This window comes from Taudactylus pleione, unplaced genomic scaffold, assembly GCF_031769625.1.
Source record: "Taudactylus pleione unplaced genomic scaffold, aTauple2 ptg000032l, whole genome shotgun sequence".
NCBI classification, from domain to species: domain Eukaryota; kingdom Metazoa; phylum Chordata; class Amphibia; order Anura; family Myobatrachidae; genus Taudactylus; species Taudactylus pleione.
In genome coordinates, this window is record NW_028284434.1 from 29,368,415 (window position 1) to 29,390,640 (window position 22,226).

General features: G+C 43.5%; 1 protein-coding gene and 1 long non-coding RNA gene across 2 annotated transcripts in view; one reads left to right on the forward strand and one right to left on the reverse strand.

Moving 5' to 3' along the window:
• FAM20C (FAM20C golgi associated secretory pathway kinase) overlaps nucleotides 1-22,226 on the forward strand; it is a 196,769-nt gene that overhangs the window by 148,686 nt on the left and 25,857 nt on the right. Inside the window, exon 6 of the mRNA XM_088451973.1 lies at nucleotides 19,619-19,799. Coding sequence (XP_088308099.1) covers nucleotides 19,619-19,799 — 181 coding nt within the window. The remainder of the gene's footprint in view (nucleotides 1-19,618; nucleotides 19,800-22,226) is intronic.
• Nucleotides 1-22,226, reverse strand: part of LOC148538994 (uncharacterized) — a 204,890-nt gene that overhangs the window by 81,970 nt on the left and 100,694 nt on the right. The gene's annotated exons all lie outside the window — the stretch shown is intronic.

The following is a 22,226-nucleotide window of genomic DNA, read 5'->3' on the forward strand; positions in this document are numbered from 1 at the left end:
GTAGCATCCTTAAGGGAGGACATGGATGGCATCGGCAATGTGGCACTACGGACAAGACGGGTCACGTGAGAATCCACCTGTGGAGGGGATTCCCACTTAGCAAAATAATTATCCGCGAACGGATAAGCCACCGCCAGGCGTCTCTGCGGCTGGTATCTTTTGCCAGGTTGTTTCCACGCCTCCTCTAAATGGTCCACCAACTGACCCGAAAGAGGAAAGACTGTGGCATCGCCCTTCACATCTTTGAAAAAGGCATACTTAGATTTAGCCGCTGGGGGAACTTCGTCCTCAATCACCAAGGCTGTGCGGACCGCCCGAATAAGTCCAGGAATATATACTTTGGACTTAGCATCAGCGTCCTTAGTATGGAGAGGTTCCTGATCGTAAGGATCCAGAATCTCCCCATCATCAGACGTCCCTTCGTCATCCTCATAAGGAGCGGACAGAGACGCCACCGGCCTTTTATGAGGCCGCATCACAGACTCCCCTTGCAACACATCCGACAAGTGCTGTACAGAACTCGTCAGGGAGTTAACCCACGCTGGCTCCTGAGAACCCGGGAGCGGGGAAATAGGGAGACTGTGGGGTACCACCAATTGTCGTGGGAACCCCTGCATGGGTGACGACACCACAGACTGCTGGGACAAACCCATCGGAGTAAACGCGGGCTGCGGAGCTAACTGGCCCACTAAAGCTGTTAACGCCTGAGCGAAACAAGCCCAGGGCGGCTCCTGTACCGGTGCTGTAACCGTAATAGGCCGCGCCATGGACAAACACTGCCGGCAAAGGCCCTCCGCGCTACCCTCCCCCTCCGCTAACGGTACTTTGCACGTGGTACACTGTAGCCGGAGGGGAAAATCACTTTCAGACATGATGGCACCACGTATGTGACCTCTCTCACCAATTAAGTATTAAATAGGCGAGAGACCACCCTGCAGCACCGCACCGCAAGGGCTTTAGCAGAAGAACAGGGACAGTAATAAAGCTGACAGTTTAGAGAAGAAAAGTTACAGGCAGCGCTAGCACAGTCACATACAATGCAGAGAAATAACAATTCCTGCACTAACAGCGCTGATTACTCAACTACACAGACACAGGGCCTGGTAGGACACAGCGCTGCATACACAGACCTGAGCCACAGCGGAGGAGAGGTATGCGGGGGGACCCAGACCACGATGCTTCCGTCCAGCGCTTCCAGCAGCGTTCACCATGCGTTCTGAGAAGATGGCCGCCGAGGAGCAGAGAGGAGGCTGGCCTGGGGGAGGAGCTCTGCCACAGGACCAGTCGGCAGCATGCAGAGAGGGCTGTGTGCAGCGGGGGAGGCGCCGGCTGTGAGACAGGGAAGGCGCGCTCCCCTGGCATGCATTTAACCCCTGGGATGCCGCAGCGCTACCGCTCTGCTGCGGTCCGCTGTCCCAGGGGGTAGTGGAAGCGCAGGTTGGTCGCCTGGCTCCACGCTGCAGCCAGTCCCCAGGGAGCCCCCTGCCTGGGGACTTAGGACCATGTGATCAGCGGGGACCCACCGCGGGACCCCGCTGCTTACCTCTGTCCCCCTTGAATCCGGCCATGGTCCGGAGCATCTGGGGTCACCGCTAGCTGTGACCCCAGACGCCCACCAGCATCCCCGGATCAGTACCGGCGTTCTGGTACCGGCGGGGTGTAGGGAAGACAGCATGGACGTCAGGACTGACTGTCCATGCTGTTCATCCAGATGTGCAGCCACAGCTGCATGAGAAAAGCTTCAGGGGCTCTTCTAGCCCCCCACTCCAACAGGTGCACCCGACTCCAGCCGGGCACCAAACTAAACTGAGGTGCCTTGGCCCGGGGGCGGGGTATAGGAGGGGGACCTAGTGCATCCTGGGAGGCTGAAAGCTTAACTCTTTGGTGCCCTGCGACTGACGTCACACCTATACCCCAAGGTATCCTGTGGATACCCTATGGACCCTGAAGTAGAAAATAGGAGATGGTACAAGATTCCCATTACTATTGCACAAAAAAAATTGACGACTACAAATGATTTTAGTGGAGCTTAGGAATGGTAGCTACAGTATAGCACTTCCTGTGAGTTTATAAATATTTATATTATTATTACTTTATACTATTACAAAAATACTGTCACATTATTACGTTACTGCAATTTATCCAGCATATAACGGGTTACTTAGGGTGTGGTGTTAAAACCAACAACTTTGTCCCACGTTACCCTCTCCTGTGTGTGGAGACCAAATTCATGTTGATCAATTGGTTTTTTTTAGGTCATATAAGCAAAACTGACCGAAATCAAATCCAAGATCAATTAATAATTGGAGAAGAAATATAATCACCATTTTTATCATAAACGTTTCATCCTTATTTAATAGATGGGAGCATGTGTAGTATGAGGTTTAAAGGAATAACAGGCAGAGACATTTTTAGAATCTAATGTTTCGTTTGTGGTTTCATGTTTGTGTCTGTGGTTTACCTGCTTCTGTGTAGGAGCAGCTGACGTCTACTCTACAGGACTAAAGTGGTGTAAGGACATCCAGTTAAGTGTTTACCATCGTACTATTTAAGTAAATAATACAAAGTTCGTTATTACACCAATTGCCGTCAATTAAACTAATGAAAATCACTTCTAGACTAATTTAAAAGAAAACAAATATAAGTCAAAATAGTCCTCTCAAAGCTGCAGTATGCAAAGTTTTTGTTTCATCCAGACGTTTAGGAAAAATCCACGATAGAAACTGTATGTCACAGGAAGCTTCTGCAGTAATTGAGACGGTGGTTTGCAGAAATCAATAGCGAGGAGGGGCTGTCTTCTTTTCACATAAATCTATCCGGAGGGAGTGGATCAGCTGGTTGTCTGACTCAAAATAGTCATGGAAAATTTGAGCTGAAGTATACACAAATACAGCAAATAAAAGTATATATTTACAATACTAGAAAGCAAAATCTATTACATACAACTGCATTTGATGAGCTCTACAATATCAGCTAAAGCAGAGGTTCCTAAACTCGATCCTTAAGGCACCCTAACAGTCCAGGTTTTAAGGATATCCATTCTTGACCACAGGCGACTTAATTTTTAATTTAACCACCTGTGCTCAACCATGATATCTCTAAAACCTGAACTGTTGGGGTGCCTTGAGGACCGCATTTGGGAACCCCTGAGCTAAAGTGATATGCAGATCCTCGATAGGCGTGCGCAGAAGCCGGTGCCTCAATGAGACCTCCCACCTGACGGGTTATGGAGTCCCCCCCCTCCGGGACATACACTACTCACCGCCCAGGTCGCCCGGGTGAGTAGTCCATTACATGGCGGTAGGGGAGGTCCTCTTGTGCATGCCAGTAAGAATCCACAACTATAGGCAGCTGCCTGGGCACCAGGAATTTAGCAGGCCCAGTGAAAAACCACATTCGATCACTTCTTCTATCAGCTGACTTGTACTAAACAATCTATTGGTCAAAATGCAGTGATAGTAAAAAAAATCTTCTATCACCACTTATCTCAAAGAGGGAAAACCTTTCTCTGCAATTTACCAATAAATGTTCACGGGCAGATGAGCTATGATCCACTCCCTGTAGCGACAAAAGCACTCTGACCACTGTGTTAGCAAGTCTTGGGGCCTTCTGCGTGTGCTAGCCTTCTTAAGCATGAAAAAAATTATTGTACAAATAGATTTTTTTTATGAATGTCACTGCATGTAGGTGTAACACCCTCTAGGGGATGGTATTTGTAAATACACCCCTCTCAGTGTTAGAGCTTGCTTCCTTTTGTAGATATTACATTCCTGAAACCCTGGGGATCAGTTTTCAGGTAAAGGAGGGTCTGGAGAGATAGACACGCAGGGGTGGGAAGTCTGGGTGTGTAGCAGGCAGATAAGAGAAAGGAGGGGGGAGAGAACAAAGGGGATTGAGAAGAAGAATTTGTGAGAGAGGAGACATCTTTGGGGAGAGTATGAGCTGGAAGCAGAAATGTAGCCCTTGTGCTCCCCTGGCAGGGGGAGATTGGCGGGGCCGTGGTGGCTGCCATGATGCCCATCTAACGCCAAAGGAGAGCAAGATCTGGAGTGAGACCACTGAAAAAAAGTCTGTGAGAGACTACAGAGAAAGAGCTGGAAGCCTGCAGTGTGAGCAGCCCAGTGAAGTGTTTAGCACCCATGAGGGGTAAGAGATGTCAGTATATGTGTTGGAGAGATGGGGAAGAGGAATTTCCTAGGAGCTTTGCTGTTAAGGTACTAGAGGAGTCCCTTATGCATAAAAGCCTCCCAGCAGCCATTAAAGGAGGGGTCACTGTGGTAGCAGTGTGGCTATAGGAGTCATTCCTGTAGGATAGGGTTGGGCTGCAGCTGAGAGTGTGATAGCTGCAATAGAAAAGTCTGTATATTGCTGTCCCATGTGAAAGAGAAGGGGAGCAGAGAGAGGCAGACTGGGTATGAGACACTTTATATTTTCTTAGAAGAGACAAAGAAGAGGCAGAGTGCAAAAGAAGTTATGTGAGATGTGTGTGAAGCTGTGGGACTACAAGCACCAGCCAGCATAGGGCCAGGTGGACCTGCACGTATCAAGTGGAGAACTACAGGCACAAGCCAGCGAAGGTCCAGGTGGACCTGTACGTATGAAGTGGAGAACTACAGGCACCAGCCAGCAAAGGGCCAGGTGGACCTGTGTGTATAAAATGCAAAGCATTCATTGTAACTGTGCTTAAAGACTGTGCTGGTGAAGAAGAGTGTGATGTAATGTAACCATATCCATAAGAATGTCCTATACCATCTGACATGCCAAGTATATGAGCTGGAGGGAGAGGAGAAGCTGCTATAACCATATTCTTGTCCTTTAAAGTCATGTGCAGGAGGAGAGAAATAAAGTGGTATATTTTTATAAGAGAAGGTCTGGCGCCCAAGTTATTCAAAAGAACTACTGCAGCATGTGTCTATCTATACCTGTATCTATATGTGTGACTGTTATAACCCCTTCTCAGGTATTGCCCACACCCTGGAGAGCTAGCCTGAGGCAATAGGAGGTGTATCACTCCAAAAGCACCTTGCACCACACTGCACACTGAAGGTGGGTTACATAGGAAAGAATGCTTTATGTAAATAACAAAGCATGTTTTCCCCTACAAGATAGGGATAAAATAACTGCTGTGATTCTTATACCATGCAGATCCTTTATGAATAAACACAGTACATCAAATTTTCAAGTCTAAAAGGGGTTTGATGCCTCCCAAAAGTCAAGCATCTTGATTGGATATGTGACCTAATTTGTCCCATTTTGTCTGATCGGTAGCGTTACAAGTTATTACTGTAAGTGTGACGCATACTTGCTGACTTTTTAGGATCCTCTCCAGCAGAGTCCTGGATGGGCAACCATGTTCAAAGCATGGAGGGAGTTGGGGGGGTCAACCCTGTGATTGCATCATTGCAGCTGTACCATTCACTGTTACAAGCTGCGATCGTAGCCCCAGCCCCCAGCTGTAATGTGCTATAAATCGTGGCTTGTGGTAACAGTGGAGTCACAATGACGTAATTCAATGCGAGTCATGTCCTGAAACTCTCAGGCCACCCATTTCACTGGTGAAGTAGTCGTTATGCTGGAGAATGGTCCATTTTTTAGTCTTGGGTTCTAGAACAATTGTATCTGTGGAGCTGGTTTGTTTTAGCACTTGCAAGACTAGTGATGCATAAAACCTCATTATTTCAGACTGAGGGAATAAAAAGGCTGCAGGTCAGGGAGTATATACCAGAGCCGTAACTAGACTTTTTGGTGCCCTGTGCCAGAGAGGGCATTGGTGTCCCCCCCCCATTTTTTTTAAATAGGGACATAAGACAGTGCACCTGAAACAGGGCCATGGTCTCATGGGGAAGGGCTAAGAGATAGGGGTACTACTGGGACAGCCAAGAAATGCTGGGGATAAAATAAAAGGAAGCTACAAGTGAGAATGATAATAAACAGGAAAATTGATACGCCTGAACAGCGCCCCCTGCCTGCAGTGCCCTGTGCCATGGCACTGGTCGCACTACCCTAGTTACGGCCCTGGTAAATATCCCCATTTCTGAATGTTAACCACAGAGTCACTGCCATAAAGCTTATGCTCCCATGACCACAGTGATATCCTCAAAATCACGCTTTGCAAAATAGATTGGTAGATTATGTTTCCCCTTCATGTCAAGGACATGTGGAAGTGACGTGCAGTGAAGGCCGAAATTTGTTCGCTCGCCACGCTTCGGGCTCGGTGGCTTGCCACAGGTTTATATTCCCCCCTCTATGTCCACGTGGATAGTAGGGAATGACGTTGGAGTGTAACTGATTATGTCAGGGTCCGCTCGGTGATGGGCATCTAGATGCTGCCAAAATAGATTCTCGGCTCAGCTGTCTGTAAAGAACCAGTAATCATATGATTCTATGATAAAGTAAATGTAACATTAGACAAGATAAGACTGGTTATTCTAGAGAGGAGGACTGCATGTGCGCTGCTCAACACCAGAACTACCTGTGAGATAAATAATTATAAGTATATATAATAAGCACACCATTATACTCACATCAGAGAGAATGATCGTTTAGCTGTCCTTTGTAAACATTAGGAGTCCATATGTATTTTGCAAAGCATTGCATAACAAAGGAGACGTATTACAGCGCTGTGCTACCTTTTTACTAAATGCTGAAAAAAAAAGACTATTGACATTTTAGAAGCAAAGCTGACTCTACCTCCTGAGGGGCTTATTAGGATTCTTTCCTAACACATTTTTATCTCAATACATAAGCCGGTGGGCACATCATCATTTTTCACATATTTAATTAGCTTTTTCTGCCCATGCATGACTTCAGAGAAGACCTAATCATTGGAATGTACTAGGGCAGGGTGGCTGCTGCCGGTCTTTGGTGTTTTGTGAACCTTATTGAGGGTTTGTGTGAAGCATTAAGCACAGTATGGAGGCTGGTCTATGAGACTGTAATTCCTTGCAGCACTGACAATCCATCACAGTCTTTGGTCCTGAAGCGTCCCACAGGTCTCTTGTATGTAGCCTTCTGTAACAATGAGAAGGCTAACGCTTTGGATAACTTGCATGAAATTAGTATTAGGAAAGAATGCCCCAAGAAATTCCAACAGGGGCAGAACTACAGGCGGTGCATCAAGTGCATAGCACCAAGGCCTGCAGCAATGACGGGGCCCACTACCTGCAGCATTATCAGCAGTACTGTAATGTGTCAGACGGACTCATTACTGTATGCCATGGCCAGCCGCTGGCCCTAACACAGAAGGAGGACGATGCTGTGGTCCGGCTGGAAAGGAGTGCGGGGGACAATCTACTGTACATAGTATAGTCTTATGGTGCATACACACGGTCAGATTTTTCTTCAGATCTGAACAATAACGATTTAAAAAATCGTTCATATCTGAAGGAAAATCTGACATATCTGACATTCCTGAATGATGGACGATGAACGATGCGCGTTCCCGATGGTAAGATAACGATATCTGACATCTGATGCGTTTGAAGTCAGACTTGGACGATTCCATTCATTTTAATGCAGTCAAAAATCATTCAAATCTTTGGTAAAATCGTTCAAATCGTTCATCTGACAGATCTGACAAATCTGACCGTGTGTGTATGCTCCATTATGTGTGTCTTGATGCAAGCATTAATATGCCCTTTATATTTTAATGACTTTGTTTTGCCCAACATCTGGCAGGTTTGTGCTTGTTGTCATGTTACAGATTTCAAATTGAATTGTTACACTATGTGTCACATATAGGGCCTGATTCATGATTCATGTTCAGACGGTATAGCACAGCTGCAAGGAAGCCAGTCAGGCTGGTAGCCTGCAAAGCTAGGAAATCTCCTGGCCTCGGCACCCCCGGAAAACGGGGACGATACACCCCCGTTTCTGGAAACGCTGCCAAAGCACGCCCCCACTCCGCCCCCCCAAACGCCACAGCATATCAATCATGCTGCTGCTTGGAGGATCTGAGAGCGCTATCACAGAACCCATTCGGTCCTGCGCTTGCACAGTTTTCCGATAATCAGAAGACTGCGTGGGATCCCTCATCTGCGTCTAACCATGAATCAGGCCCACAGTGTAATAAATGCAAGATAAATTAATTTTATACTGTGATCTCCTGTATCCACAGTTTTTCTTTTGCGTAGTTGGGTGGGAGTGAGGGGCCCAAAGCATATTTTTACACCTGGGCCAACCACTCGCTAGTTCCGCAACTGAATCCCAACCTTCCCGTCTACATTTATACAATATCTTATTATTACATGATGTCTTCAGGCAGTATATCGTTCAGTTGTTTTCCCTTTGGTGTATTCCGTAGTGAATGCACAGTGAAGATCATTGTCCGCTGCTTTGTGTGTTCACATGAATATTTTACACGGCATACATAGGTCAGTTGTGTTTATGTATTCAATTTGCCTTTTGTGCTGTTCATAATACAGTATATAATTTTATAATTGCATTTGAGTGTTGGCTTTTAATTTGTGGATGATTCCAATTGTTTTTGTTTGTTTTTTGCTGGCAGTCGACTGTAATGATTGGTAGGAAGAGGTTGTCCAGGTATAAGAAATTCAGGACAAACATCCAAGCTACTGTATCTATATACAGACAACACTATTCTTAGCCCTGTAGAACCTGTATTCTGTTTTGAATGCCTATGTACAATACTATACACACCAGGGAGTATATATTTACTAAAGTGCAGGTTTTTAGAAGTGGAGTTGTTGCCCATAGCAACCAATCAGATTCTACTGTAGCTATTATCTTCTAGAAGGTGCTAGATAAATGATAAGTAAAATCTGATTGGTTGATATGGGCAACAACTCCACTTCTAAAAACCCGCTCTTCAGTAAATATACCCCCTGGTGTTATTTACCTGCAAGGTGTCCAGATATCAGTTCACATGGCCACCAAAACTATTAGTATGCCCTAATCAAAGTTCTTGAAAATCCACATTGATTCATTCCATTTAATTCGGGCACTCAGCATGATATCTAAAAAAAAACCAATGGAATTTATAAACAAATATTGCTGAGGCTGTTAGATGCTGTTTGGGGTGGTAAGAATTAATTTACTATTTTGCTGGGCCAGTTTCCTTAGTTATGTACCACACATGCATCAATCGGCTTGACAGCAGCTTGTGAGAGCTCTTTGAAACTGAAAGCCCAGATTGGGCAAGGTGAGTCATAATGCCAGCGATAAATATGCCCCAACATTTAATCTGGGATTGCTAATCCTGCTAATTATTCTCTTTAGTACTGTCTGTTCTCAAGAAGTACATTCTCTGAATATATTATATATCAGTTTGTGCATTGTGGTGTTGGGGCACTTTTTGGGTGGGTGTGAATCTAAAGATGAAACAAAATTAACTCATACCTCCCAACTATCCTGGTTTATTTTTTGCACACTCTCCAGCTGCCTCACGCATCTGGAGGTTTTTCCCAATTTGTAGTTAGTTATTAGTGATACCCTTCGTAGCAACTGCTGGTATGTACAGCATTGAAAAAGTGTTTTAATTGGAGGGTAATGGGGCATGATGGCAAATAGTTGAAACGCTGGGCACACTTTCATTGTGATGTCATGCCTCTGTGTAGAATGGCCCTGCCATCTTCTCTCACTCAATGGGATGTAAGTCCAAAATTTGTTGTGGGACATAACTTCTGCTTTGTATATTTTTTTACTAATGTATTTGCGCCTCATTCTGAGTACTGTTCCAAAATTCTACAATGCCATTATATGACTATTGTTTTTTTTTTGGTACTATAAATTGTCGAGTTCAATATAGGTGTTGAGTTCAGTTGTTGAGTTGTAATTAATGCAGTAGTTGTTGTCTATTAAGTATTGCATAAACCTTTGGAGTATGGTGTTAGATTAGTAAATGCATGACTATTTAAGGGGTTTTAAGATGAGTTTTATACAGCTAAACCCCTATCATCCTCAAACTTCACACAGATTTATTGAGGGTCTTTTTTATGTTTGGACTGTGTTGTCTGAAGAAGAATGAGGACATTAATGGACTATTGTAGAATATTATATCATGTTTAGCTATATTGGTAAACCATGTTAACATGAAGTTAAATGGTTAAAACCACTAGCTGTCTTTTAACTGAGTGTGTGCATGACAAATGTGTGTGTAGCCACAATAACATCACATATCTGTGTTATTGTGCATGACTCATCAGCCTCAATAACATCACATGTCTGAGTCACCTGACTTAAAGGTCAGGATGATTAGACTGCAGGTGCAAGACTTGTTTACTTTGTTGCGTAAAAGGGTCTGCATGTGCCCATGCCTGTTACAGTGTTATTGGAGCATCACAGTGCTGTACATCTGTACAGTACTTCGCCCTAGAGAGATTGATACCTTATCATATTGACTGCTATTTATCTTCGACAGTATATCCTGTTATCTTCAATAAAACCTACAGTACTCTGGCTTGGAATCAACCTGTGGACTAACCTTCTTGCCTACATCTGCATGCACCTTCCAACTTGTAGGCATCTTCCAATAAACCCCACTTATTATTTATATAATATTTTGTTTTGCAATTCTCTTTACGTTATATTGAAAACCATATACACTGAACACAAATGCTTCTGGCATGACTTTGTATAACATATAAAGGTGACTGGACAGAGATTTCATCTGAAGTACTTAAACTAGTAAAATAGTACGTGGTATTTTTTTACTGACAAATAGAATATTTTTTTATGTGAAGATGGAATTCGAATCAGATGGATGTGAGCATGATTCCTCTGTATTTTCCTTAGAAGATTTCCTTATAAATCATTTATTTTTATCACAAGGGACACCGCTGTGAAAATGAAATAAAAATTGTTATCACACCAAGCAAAGAGGCTGCTTGAGAATGTGCCCTGTTTTAGAAGCAGATGGTCCTGCTGTTTATTAAGTACATTTTTTTGTTGCTTGTAGGAGTTTTTTTCTGTGTGTTTGTAGCGGGACTAGGAGTTACAGTTACAAATTTAAATGTCTTAGAAATATTTGTTACAATTATGTTAATTAGTATATAATTATTTTACTTTACTTATTTGTAATACTTTTTTTAATTATTATTAAACAGAAACTTTATAGTATTGTAATAGTTATTTATAGGGTAATGTAAAATACACCCTTTGCCTACAGACTATGTAGATTCAGGCAGGCACTCTGTGGGTTAAAACTGGAGACGTGTGGTTCGAAAATCCGAATCCACCCAAATGACATGAATCCGGACAGATCCGAATCGTCGTTCTGATCTTCTGAGGAGATCCGGACAGATCCGAGTCGCAGTTCTGATATTCTCATGGTTCGGAATTTGGATTTTAAATCCAAATTTAGAGTTTTGGATTGCAAATATTAAATGACTTTAGCTGTTTTTAAAAACTTTTTAGCAATTTTTGCAAAACTTAAAATCAAAACACAAAGATGAATCCAGATTCAAAACCAAAACATAAGGATCAGCGCACATCTCTAGTTTTAACTAGAGATGAGCGGGTCCTGTTCTCAGAGAACCCCACCCACCCGAACATTGCAATTCCGAGTCGGATCCAAGACCGGCTCGGGTTTTCCCGTCTGACTAGGATCTCAAAACGAGGCAAAACATCATCCTCCCACTTTCGGATTCTCGAGGGTTATTGATTCTATAAAGGTCCCGGTGACCGGCGCCATTTTCACTCGAGTTGTGGATGGTGAACTGAACAGACATGTTGCTGTCACTGTCTGTGTCAGTGTGTTGTCTAACTTGTTCTGTCTGGGTCTGAAAGCTGCTGCTGTATTGTCTATAAAGGGCGTGGGCCTGCAGTATATAAAGGGGCTTCAGTGGGTGCTGCAGCTGCTGTGTCACTTGTCCTGTCAATCAAAGGGCTCCTGCTGTGTGATACATAAGGGCTGTTGCTGTGTTGTTGTCCTGTCCAACAAGAGGCTAGGGCTGCAGTCCATAAAGGGGTGCTGTGTTGTCCAAGGGGGTGCTCTGTCAATCAGGGGTGCTCTTTTTTTTGTGTGTGTGCGATAGCAACTTAGCTGTGCTATTATTGTTTAGTGACACTGCCGGCCAGACTGCAATTTATCGTCCACGTATTTGTGACTCTGCACTGCAGGTGGTCTGTCCGCACTCGGCAGGGGTGCTTTGTTGTTCATAAAGATGGGGTGCTGTCTGTGATGTTCATCAAAGGGCTTCTGCCTCATTCATGGGTGCTCTTCCCCAGTGTAAAAAAAATTTAAGTGAAATAAAATTAATATTATCAATCCACAAATTTGTTTTTGTGTGTGTGCGTTAGCAACTTAGCTGCCCTGTTGTTGTTCGGTTACATTGCCGGCCAGACCGCAGTTTATTTTCCACGTATTGTGGGTCTAATTCTGTAAGGATCGTAATTGCAAAACTGCACAGTCCTCAGCAGTCCAATCCCTGTACCTTTTTAAGAATATCAGTCTGTCCCTGATGTTTTTACATGAGAGAAGTGACTTCTTTGCTGCCCTTCTTGACACCAGGCCATCCTCCAAAAGTCTTCATCTTGTGTCATGCCAACAGTACAGCATCCTGAGACCATTCATGTGTGGGGTTGCTTCTCATCCAAGGGAGTAGGATCACTCACAATTTTGCCTAAGAACACAGCCATGGATAAAGAATGGTACCAAAACCTGCTCCAAGAGCAACTTCTCCCAACCATCCAAGAACAGTTTGGTGACAAACAATGCCTTTTCCAGCATGATGGAGCACCTTGCCATAAGACAAAAGTGATAACTAAGTGGCTTGGGGAACAAAACATCAACATTCTGGGTCCAGGGCCAGGAAACTCCCCAGACCTTAATCCCATTGAGAACTTGTGGTCAATCCTCAAGAGGCGGGTGGACAAACAAAAATCCACAAATTCTGACAAACTCCAAGCAGTGATTGGACAAGAATGGGCGGCCATCAGTCAGTATGTGGCCCAGAAGTTGATTGACAGCATACCAGGGCGAATTGCAGAGGTCTTGCAAAAGAAGGGTCAACACTGCAAATATTGACTCTTTGCATAAACTTAATGTAATTTTCAATAAAAACCTATGACGCTTATGGAATGCTTGTAATTTGACTTCAGTATACCATAGTAACATCTGACAAAAAGGTCTAAAAACACTGAAGCAGCAAACTTTGTGAAAATCAATACTTGTGTCATTATCAAGACTTTTGGCCATGGCTGTAGGTCATTGATACCACAGTGTAATATTTAAAATTGGTACAAATTGACATGTGTGCTGTACCCCACTTCATTCGTGTTTGTTGATATGGAGAACGATCAGTGGAGAGAAGCGCAGGAACCAGAAACTAGTGCTGAAGCTGCTGCCAGTGCCACCAGTCATGACGATACTAGTCCATATACATCATCTACTAAAGCCGATGCCCAAGGGCATACAGAGCTTAAGTCAGGGCATCTAAAATCAAGAACCAATCTTTTACAATGGTAAAGAAAAACTTCAAAGGGAAAGTTAGCTGCAAAAAGACATAAAATTGGCAATATGCCTTTCACCACATGAAGTGGCAAGGAAAGGCTAAGGACTTGGACTTTATTTATGACTGATGGTTCTGCCTCTTATGATGATGTAAGCACAAGTAAACATGCTGACATAGAAATCAAGGATGCTTCTGTGGAAGTGCACCAGGAGAGCAGGATATTCATGTAGTTGACACTAATAAGGAAGTTGTTGATGAGGATGTTGTTTGTGTACATCAGGCACCAGTGGAATGGATGTTGTTGATGAGGATGTTGTTTGTGTACATCAGGCACCAGTGGAATGGATGTTGTTGATGAGGATGTTGTTTGTGTACATCAGGCATCAGTGGAATAAACAGTTGTTGCCCATGATAAGGAAAAGCCCATTGTCATGCCTGGGCACAAGACAAAAAAATCCACTTCTTGTGTGTCGAATTATTTCTACCCAAATTTGGACAACAATTGTCAAGCTATCTGTACCATTTGTAAAGCCAGAGTACGTCATCTCCAGTGCATCCATCCAAAAAGTTTTTTTCAAAATTCAGAAACTTTGGCTAAAAAAGTACTAACAAGCAGTCCATCGTCAGCTAGCTCCCTTCTCTCTGCTAGATCCAAGCACCTGCCATCTTCACCACCAACAACTTAATCAACAATATCAATCATGAAGCAATTGGTTTGTTTGAGCCCCCACAAAACAAGCTACCAATTGGCCGCTGACATTGCTGGCAATTATCTCTACATGCACAAACTGGCTTTACAGAGGCAAGATGTTGTCGCCATCATCCAATTCCTCACCCTCATCAGTGTGTACATCATCTTCAGACAATATTAATTTGTCCCCACTGGAATCCACCATTACAGGTGCCTCTGTAATTTTTGGATGTAATTGGCATAGAATTTGTAGTTCATTTTGATGGACATCATCTTTTCCACACTTTGATGAAGTAGCATCCGACACCAATCGCTGACAAGGTTCCTGGCTGTGCTGATAACTCTTTCTGAGTACACACTGGAGGATGGGCAGCTCAAGTAAAGCAAAGCCAGTTTGTTGAAGAGCTTCCAAATTGCCTTTTTTTCCTGCCAGTAGTCAAAGGACTGTCTGACATGCCTATTTGCCATTGGAGGCTATCATTAAAAACTGTAAAATAGTTCTCAACCATTAATTGTAGGCAATTCCTTTAGACCAGATGTCAAAACTTGGTTGTGTTGACTAATCTGCATAAGCAGTGGGTCTTTTGGGAAAGTTTAGTTTTGTTGGCAGATGCACTTGCTGGAGAAACTGAAGGAGAAGCCACCACTACATCACGTGCCACTTGAGCTGACAATTTGCTTGACAACTGCTCTTTGCATCTCTTCAGATCTGTGTTCGTTGGGAAGAAAAACACAACATATGACTTAAACCTTAAATCTTATATCTTGTGTTTGCTCTGCTCAGCTTGTCCACATATCTGGTTAAGTGGACAGTGGGTACAACAGCATTTTGGAGGCCACTAATTTTTTTTTAATGTCCCCATACAGGTTGGAAATTGCATTTCTAGTGAAGTGGAATCTTGATGGGATTTGGTAGCGGGGACACAGGACCTCAATTAACTGTCTAAACCCCACTGCATTATTGGCAGATATTGGACACGCATCCAATACCAGCATAGATGTTATGGTGTCAGTGATAGCCGTGCAACTGGGTGACTGCTGTCATATTTGCTCCCCTTGCTAAGTTTTGTTTAACAGTCAATTGTTTTTTAAAGTACTACTAGTAGTCTTCCTGGTCCCCTTCTGTGATTAAAATCCACTCCCAGCAGCAGACATAGCGTTCAAGGATTCTTCTGGGGCAAGGACTGATGTGAATGGTTTAGATATTTTTTATAAATGCCTCCCCTCCTCCCTCCTAAATTTATTTCAGAATAAAAAAAATTAAATAAAATTTACTACTAATCAAATCTTCCTTTCCCTGCATTCAACTACATACATACTCCAACTCCCTCAGGTCTCTTGAATAATAAAAACGTGTTTCCTGATGTGCCATGTTGGAAGTTGAACTGCAACAGATACTGCAATCTTTGACATGGGGTTTCTGAATGTCAAAAATGTCCAGAAATGTTTATGGCCACAGACAGCATCTCCTGCATCTCCAAAATATTCTGAACCACCATGTTGATTTTGTGGGCAAAACATGGGAAATATTATTCACCCATGCTCTCCCCTCCTTCCTCATAAATTTGCTTCGAAATCAAAAAATGTAATTACATTTACTACAAATCAACCCTTCTCATCCCTGCCATCAACTACATACATAATCCATCTTCTTCAGACCTCTGGATTAATGAAAACATATGTTTCCTTACATACAATGTTGGAAGTTAAACTGCCACGTGTTTGTGCCGTCCGCTGCTGCCGCTTAGCTTGGTCAACCAGAGAGCTTAGTGCAAATTTTGGGCTTAAACTGGATGAAAACAATATTGTGAGGTGGTCAAAATTTACTGGAAATTAGTGGAAATCAATGTTATTGAGGTTAATAAAACTGTAGGAACAAAAAAAAGCCCAAATTATGTGATTTTTAGCTGTTTTTATGATTTCTTTAGAAAAAATACTGATCCAAAACCAAAATACTCAAGGGGCGGTTTTGGCAAAACCAAATTCTGATCCAAAACACGTGGAGATTCAAATTCAAAACCAAAACACGGGGGTTGGCGCACATCCCTAGTTTAAACCAAATTTCATAAGATATGCGAGGACTAGGCAGAAAATAAGAGGTGATCAGGGCTTGATAATACCATCATACCTCCTAAAATGTGACTCAGAACACACAGCGGAATGTGGCCGATTCACGCTGAGGACATCCTGTTTGACCTCATCTCCAGGGGTGAATGTTTTTTATAGCCACTCCAGAGCTTTTGCAGACTGAGGGGCAAAATGGGCATAAAACACACGTAAAAAATGTGCATGCTAAAATTGAGTATTTTCAACAATTTACCGAGCTAAGGCAGCGACCAAGATGCATTTCTCTCTACATCTGCTGCACATGTTCTGCTTTACGGCACATCAGGAACACGTCACAGACGCATTCATTTGAGATGTAATCATGTTTTAAACCGATTCCCTAACAAGCAGATTTGCTATGCGTCATTGTTTTACCTCCATATGTAAGAAAAATAGAGAAAAAATAAATCTAATTTCTGAAGCACGCTCACAGAAACATATTCTATGCCTGGAAGCACCAATTTGTGTTTCGAAGTGGCCAATTCGCTAGATCGGGCAAACATCATTTAATGTGGTTTTTGCATCTATCCCTGACCACATGCAAGATGGGGGCAAGCTGCTGGAGGTTGGCATAAATGGCAAAGCTGTAAATCTGCATAGGCCATTTGCATTTGTACACTGTTCTCTGATTGCGTAGTGATTTCACGCCATCTTCGTTCCGACAACTTCTCTAAGTAATCACTTTGGCCTCTCTGTGTTTAGGTGTAAAGCAGGTAAAATAATAACTGATTTCCTACAGCAATACCCATAAGACTAGCCTTCATATAGTCACAATATAACCTGCCAGAGGTTCTTAATAATTTTCAATACATTTTCCTTTGCTGACTGTCAATATTTTTATTCAGTATTCAGTAATGTAGTATATGGAGGTGGTTAGGTTGCTCTGTGAAATTCAATCTGGGACTCTGTTTACAGTATTATTCCAATGCATCAGCATTTTGATAGTGTTAAGGGTGGATTATTCTCCCAGTCCCCATTCCTCTGTTTTGTAGACTCCAGAAATGTGTTTAGTGACAATACAGAAATATAACAAGCTTTTATCTGTAATCTCCTGTGTGAAGAAATGATTCCTTTTTTTCAAACCACTAACTTAACTAGTGGCGTTTATTAGGAGGCAATTAAACACCAAGCTTTGTCTATAAACTGACTGGGGATAATCTAAATAATGATCAAATTAGATTTATCAGCTTTATTTGGCTGCTAGAGGCAGAATATGCTGAAAATTCAATATTGGTATTTGATATTCAGTCTTCAAGGAGATACATATACAGTAATAAGATACATGTAAGGCCTAAAGCATAATGAGATATACTGTGGTGCTTATTTCTTTCGTGCAAATTGGTAGAATACATATTTATTTAAAGATATATTGCAGTTTCAAAAGTAGAAAGTGCAGCAATCAGTCATAGTAGTAATCTGCCTTTTCAGTGTGTGCACCGCTGGGTGCTTCCTTTGTGTATATATTAAGCCTCAGGGCGCTATATCTTTCAATTATTAACCCCTTTCCCTTCTATTTCAGTTAATATCTGATTGATTAATGTTCTCTGTGGCCAATATGCAATTATTTATTTATTTGATTTAAAGAAGAGCTTTGCAAAGAGATACTGGACTTCATTCAGAGTCGGTCGAAGCGGCCGCACGTTCGTACGCAGCCGATGTTCGCTAAACTGCGCATGCGTACAGTTCGCAATGCGCGTGCGCAAACTAGCCGCTACCATCAGAAATTTCTCTCTCCTTGAACACTGCCAGGTCGATAGTTTGAGTGACAGATTGCGGCGTTTGTGGGTGGTAAAATGGGAAGGTGCTTGAAAACGGGGGTGTGGAGATCCGAACGCAGGCTTGCCTCATTATGCGAACGGCGTTTTATGGGAGTGCATAATTAGTAGTAGTGTCATGGCACACGTGACAGGGGAGGTTTTACACTGACATGATCGTAGAGCTTAAGAGAGGGTAAGGTCAACCTTTAGCTCTACGACCAGTTCTGATGGTATACGATGCTCGCGATTAATCCTTATGTAGCCGGAGATGACGTCTAATGCGTACGAGATGTGGGCGTATTTTTAGCGATCCGACCGCATCCACCCCTTGGTCGGCCAGCTAACGACGCAACATGCCAGCTTAGGGACGCAACATGCGTGTGCATCATTAGCATATCCGGCTCCTTTTTTTATACGACCGTGCGGCCGCTTCGACCGACTCTGAATGAGGTCCACAGTCACCGCCCAGTCATGTTCTGTCAGAGGTAGCAGATCAAGTGGGTTATCTCTCCCGGGAATCCCACCATAACTAGACCTCAGTTGTCCAGTTTACGTCATTAGGTCCCATACGCTCGAGGTGTAATGACGCAAATCGTGGATCTATGAAAAGGGGGCATGGCCACAATTATGTGATTCTCACGGAAACACATCATATTGGCCCAGAACCTTCTGCATGGACCAGCGATTTCACCATGAAGTGAGAGGGATGCGGGAGGGCCACCTAATCTTGGGGGTCTCCTGGACGTCCCGGGAGAGTAGGTACATAAGATAGTACTAGTACATGTAGTCATAATTATGGCCTGATGAAATGGCAACACCATCAGTGACACTGAGAACTTCGCCTATAGATCTGTGTCCTCATACATCTACCCTCAATATGTCCCGGGCTACTCTGCTAGCGTTGTGGGTCTTTTTCTGCTGAAAATGCATGTGATGATTTGATATGCGACACTTGTGTATCTGTGTTCACCTGACTCTGTATATGAACCAAAACAAGAACTGGGAATGAAAAAAGCTGCAGCCGCTACATTGTGCCACTTTGCAAAAAAGACACAAAAGAGATGCGCGGCACTAGCAGAGTCTCACGGGCCCGAAAGCGTCGACAGGGGCTTTGAAGTGCAACTGCAGCTAAAGGCACATACACACTTAATGATTTGGCTCATGGAGCGAATCGTTAAGTGTTTGCCAGGCTCAATGTCGTTAACGATATCTTGCATACACGATGTCGTTCAGTGACGTCACCGGCAGCTTCCCCCGAACATGCACAACCTGATGATATGGTCAGGTTGGCCTGCATGTTCAGGTGATGAAAGATATCGTTAACGATCCGCGGGGGTGCGCATCGTTAACGATATCTTGCATACACACTGGCCGATATTGTGAACGATATAGTTATCATTCATAATATCGGCCAGTGTGTACGTATGAGGACACATCTGTAGTTGGCAATTATTAGGAAGAATTCAAAGATTCTATAATGGCATTACCGACTAATTACTCTTGAGCAGGGGATCGCTCTAACATTGTTTGCACATTATATTGAAAATAAGGACTTGTTTCGTGTAATGTTTATTTCACCTGCCTCATTCTGTATAGGTTGTTGTATCACTAGTGTTAAACTGGAATTAACAACGGTTTTGGTTCTCTTACAGCGAACAACATTTGTTTCTACGGAGAATGCTCTTACTACTGTTCAACTGAACATGCCCTGTGCGGAAAGCCAGATCAGATAGAAGGATCCCTGGCAGCCTTCCTCCCAGACTTGTCTCTAGCAAAAAGGAAAACGTGGAGGAACCCGTGGAGGCGCTCCTACCACAAACGCAAAAAAGCAGAGTAAGTGCATCTAAGTTGAATGATTATAAAAGAGCTGTATATGTTCAATACTGTACATATAATAAATGTGTCTCAGCAATGTTGTAATATTGTATGTTTCCCTTTCCATAGGTCTAATTTGTATACCAGGTAGGTGTGTGCTAATGTCTATTACATAAATCCTTGCTATACTAAGGGGACCCTCATTGGTGAAACCGTAAGCCAGAAATATTTCTGCAAATTTCTCTCTGAGTCAGTAATTCCTGAGTTATTGGGCCGAAGTCTGAATCTACAAATGTGTCTCATATGATTAAACAAACATCTATATATTTTACTCTGCAGTTGTTTAATATTATAATGTGTTTGCAGCATGTCTTTTCCAATACAGCAGTATAGGCTTTAGGGGCTGATTTCCTTTACACTTTCTCTATTCACAGAGCTGAGCTTAGCTCTGAAGGCTTAGTTCAGCGGCATAACAGGACTGCAGAGTGCCCTGTGCCTTCCACTGAGTGCATGATGTCATGATGTTGCACGGAGGGGCGGGGCCGCCAGCACCAGGAAGTGTAGCACTGACCAGAGTATCTTGAGGATGCTCCAGCTGATCTTGGCTGCAGGATGCCGTTACAGGCACCCTGCTAGCCAGAAGCAAGGGCCGTGGAGCAGTGACGTTGCAGCTCCCAGAATCCTGCGCTCTTGAGCGTACGATGGCACCGCTTGCAAACCCCTAGTTACGGCTCTGGCCTAGCTTTTAATAGATGTCATCATGTTTAACACTATTTATAATAACTATGTGGCTCACTTTGCTTAAGTACAGATTACACAGTGCCGCTTACTTTAACAGTAAAATATCTAAATTTATTTGGAAGAATCATTTTTATTTTTTGTAATTCGTCATCCAAACTCAGGGCCTGATTCAGACCCGCTCGCATGCGCTGAGCGCTCGCAAACGGGTCGATGGTGCCCAAGTGCGCAAGCACATGACGGAGGCGGCTCCGTCATGCGCATGCGCGAGACCCGAATAACGACGGCCAAGCCGTCGTTAAGGGTCTCGCACCAAAGGGGGCTTGCTGTCGATGGTGATTGACAGCACGCCTCCTTTGGTGGGCGTGCCGGGGGCGTGGTTGCCCAGACGGAGGCGTTCCCATGGGAACGCCTACCGTCTGGGTCCGGCCCCACTGACATCACTAGTGATGTCAGTGGGAGTGCTTTTGGCTCTAATAGAGCCAAAAGCACTCCTGGGCTTGCGGCAGCGAGACCCTAGCGCAAGCCCGATAGTCGCGATGGTCTTGACCATCGCGACCATCATTTTGGCCGCTTGCTATAGCTGTGGGTGGTCACCCACAGCTATGCAAGCGGCCAGGAGGCCGCTCCAAAAAGGAGCAGGGACAGCCCTGATTCAGAGCGAGCGCTCTGTCAGAGCGTCCGGCTCTGAATCAGGGCCTCAGTCCATACCTTGTGCCAATGCAATCGCCAATAAAAACTAATTTCATCTGCAAATAAAACACATCATAAATAATACACCCTTTCCAAATTTGCTTTGAAGATTATATATTACAGCCTCATTGTTTTTTCCCCCCTCCAAAGTGCAAATCCTCCGGACAACTGTGCAACAAAAGTACAGCGTGCAGCATATTGAAATCATTTGTGGAAGTGCCTTTTATCAGCAGGCTTATATCTAGTAGTATAGAAATGGATATGTTCCCACCTTAATGGCACTTATATAGCACTTAAATGTGGTTCTGTTTATGGGCACCTAAGAACTTATCAGGCCAGTGTGCAAATCTATTGCATTACGCGTCTGTGATCTGTTCATTCATCATTCCTGACAGCTCTGTGGATATGATTTCCGAAGACTTATCCCTTCAGATCTTATTAGAGGGGAGATAGTGCGGTGCAGTGGGTTGGCATGGCTGATGTGTCATCACATTACTGCTTCATTACCCTCACCCTCCTGCATAACATTAACCCCTTTACAGATCTGCTTATCCCAGCTTGTAGAAAAAAGAAAAAATACTTTGCTTTGTGGCTTCAACTTACAAATGCTCAATTTCTACGCGTACAGAGCAGAGGAAGATTGCTCTATGGTCCCACAACCTCGTGCCAGGCTAATGCTTAAGCAACTGTTAACAACGGAACAGACCAACTGCCGCGCTAACAAATATCACTGCCCTAATTAGACAAAATGGACAAATAACTCTAAGGGGATGTTATGTAGCAGAGATTTCTTCTATGCATTAGTCACTTTGGTTCCAAATAAATATAGCAGATGAATTCTACAATGGAAGGAGACTTAATGTTACAAAAGAATGCTTTTATTAATGCAAGCGGAGCTGGCTTTAACAGGCATGCTTCAGATGAGGCTTTTATGGACTAAAAGTATAGAGAAGCACTGCAGAAATGTCATTCAGTGTCTCATTCACTTATACGGAAGGAATCTTTCACTAGTCT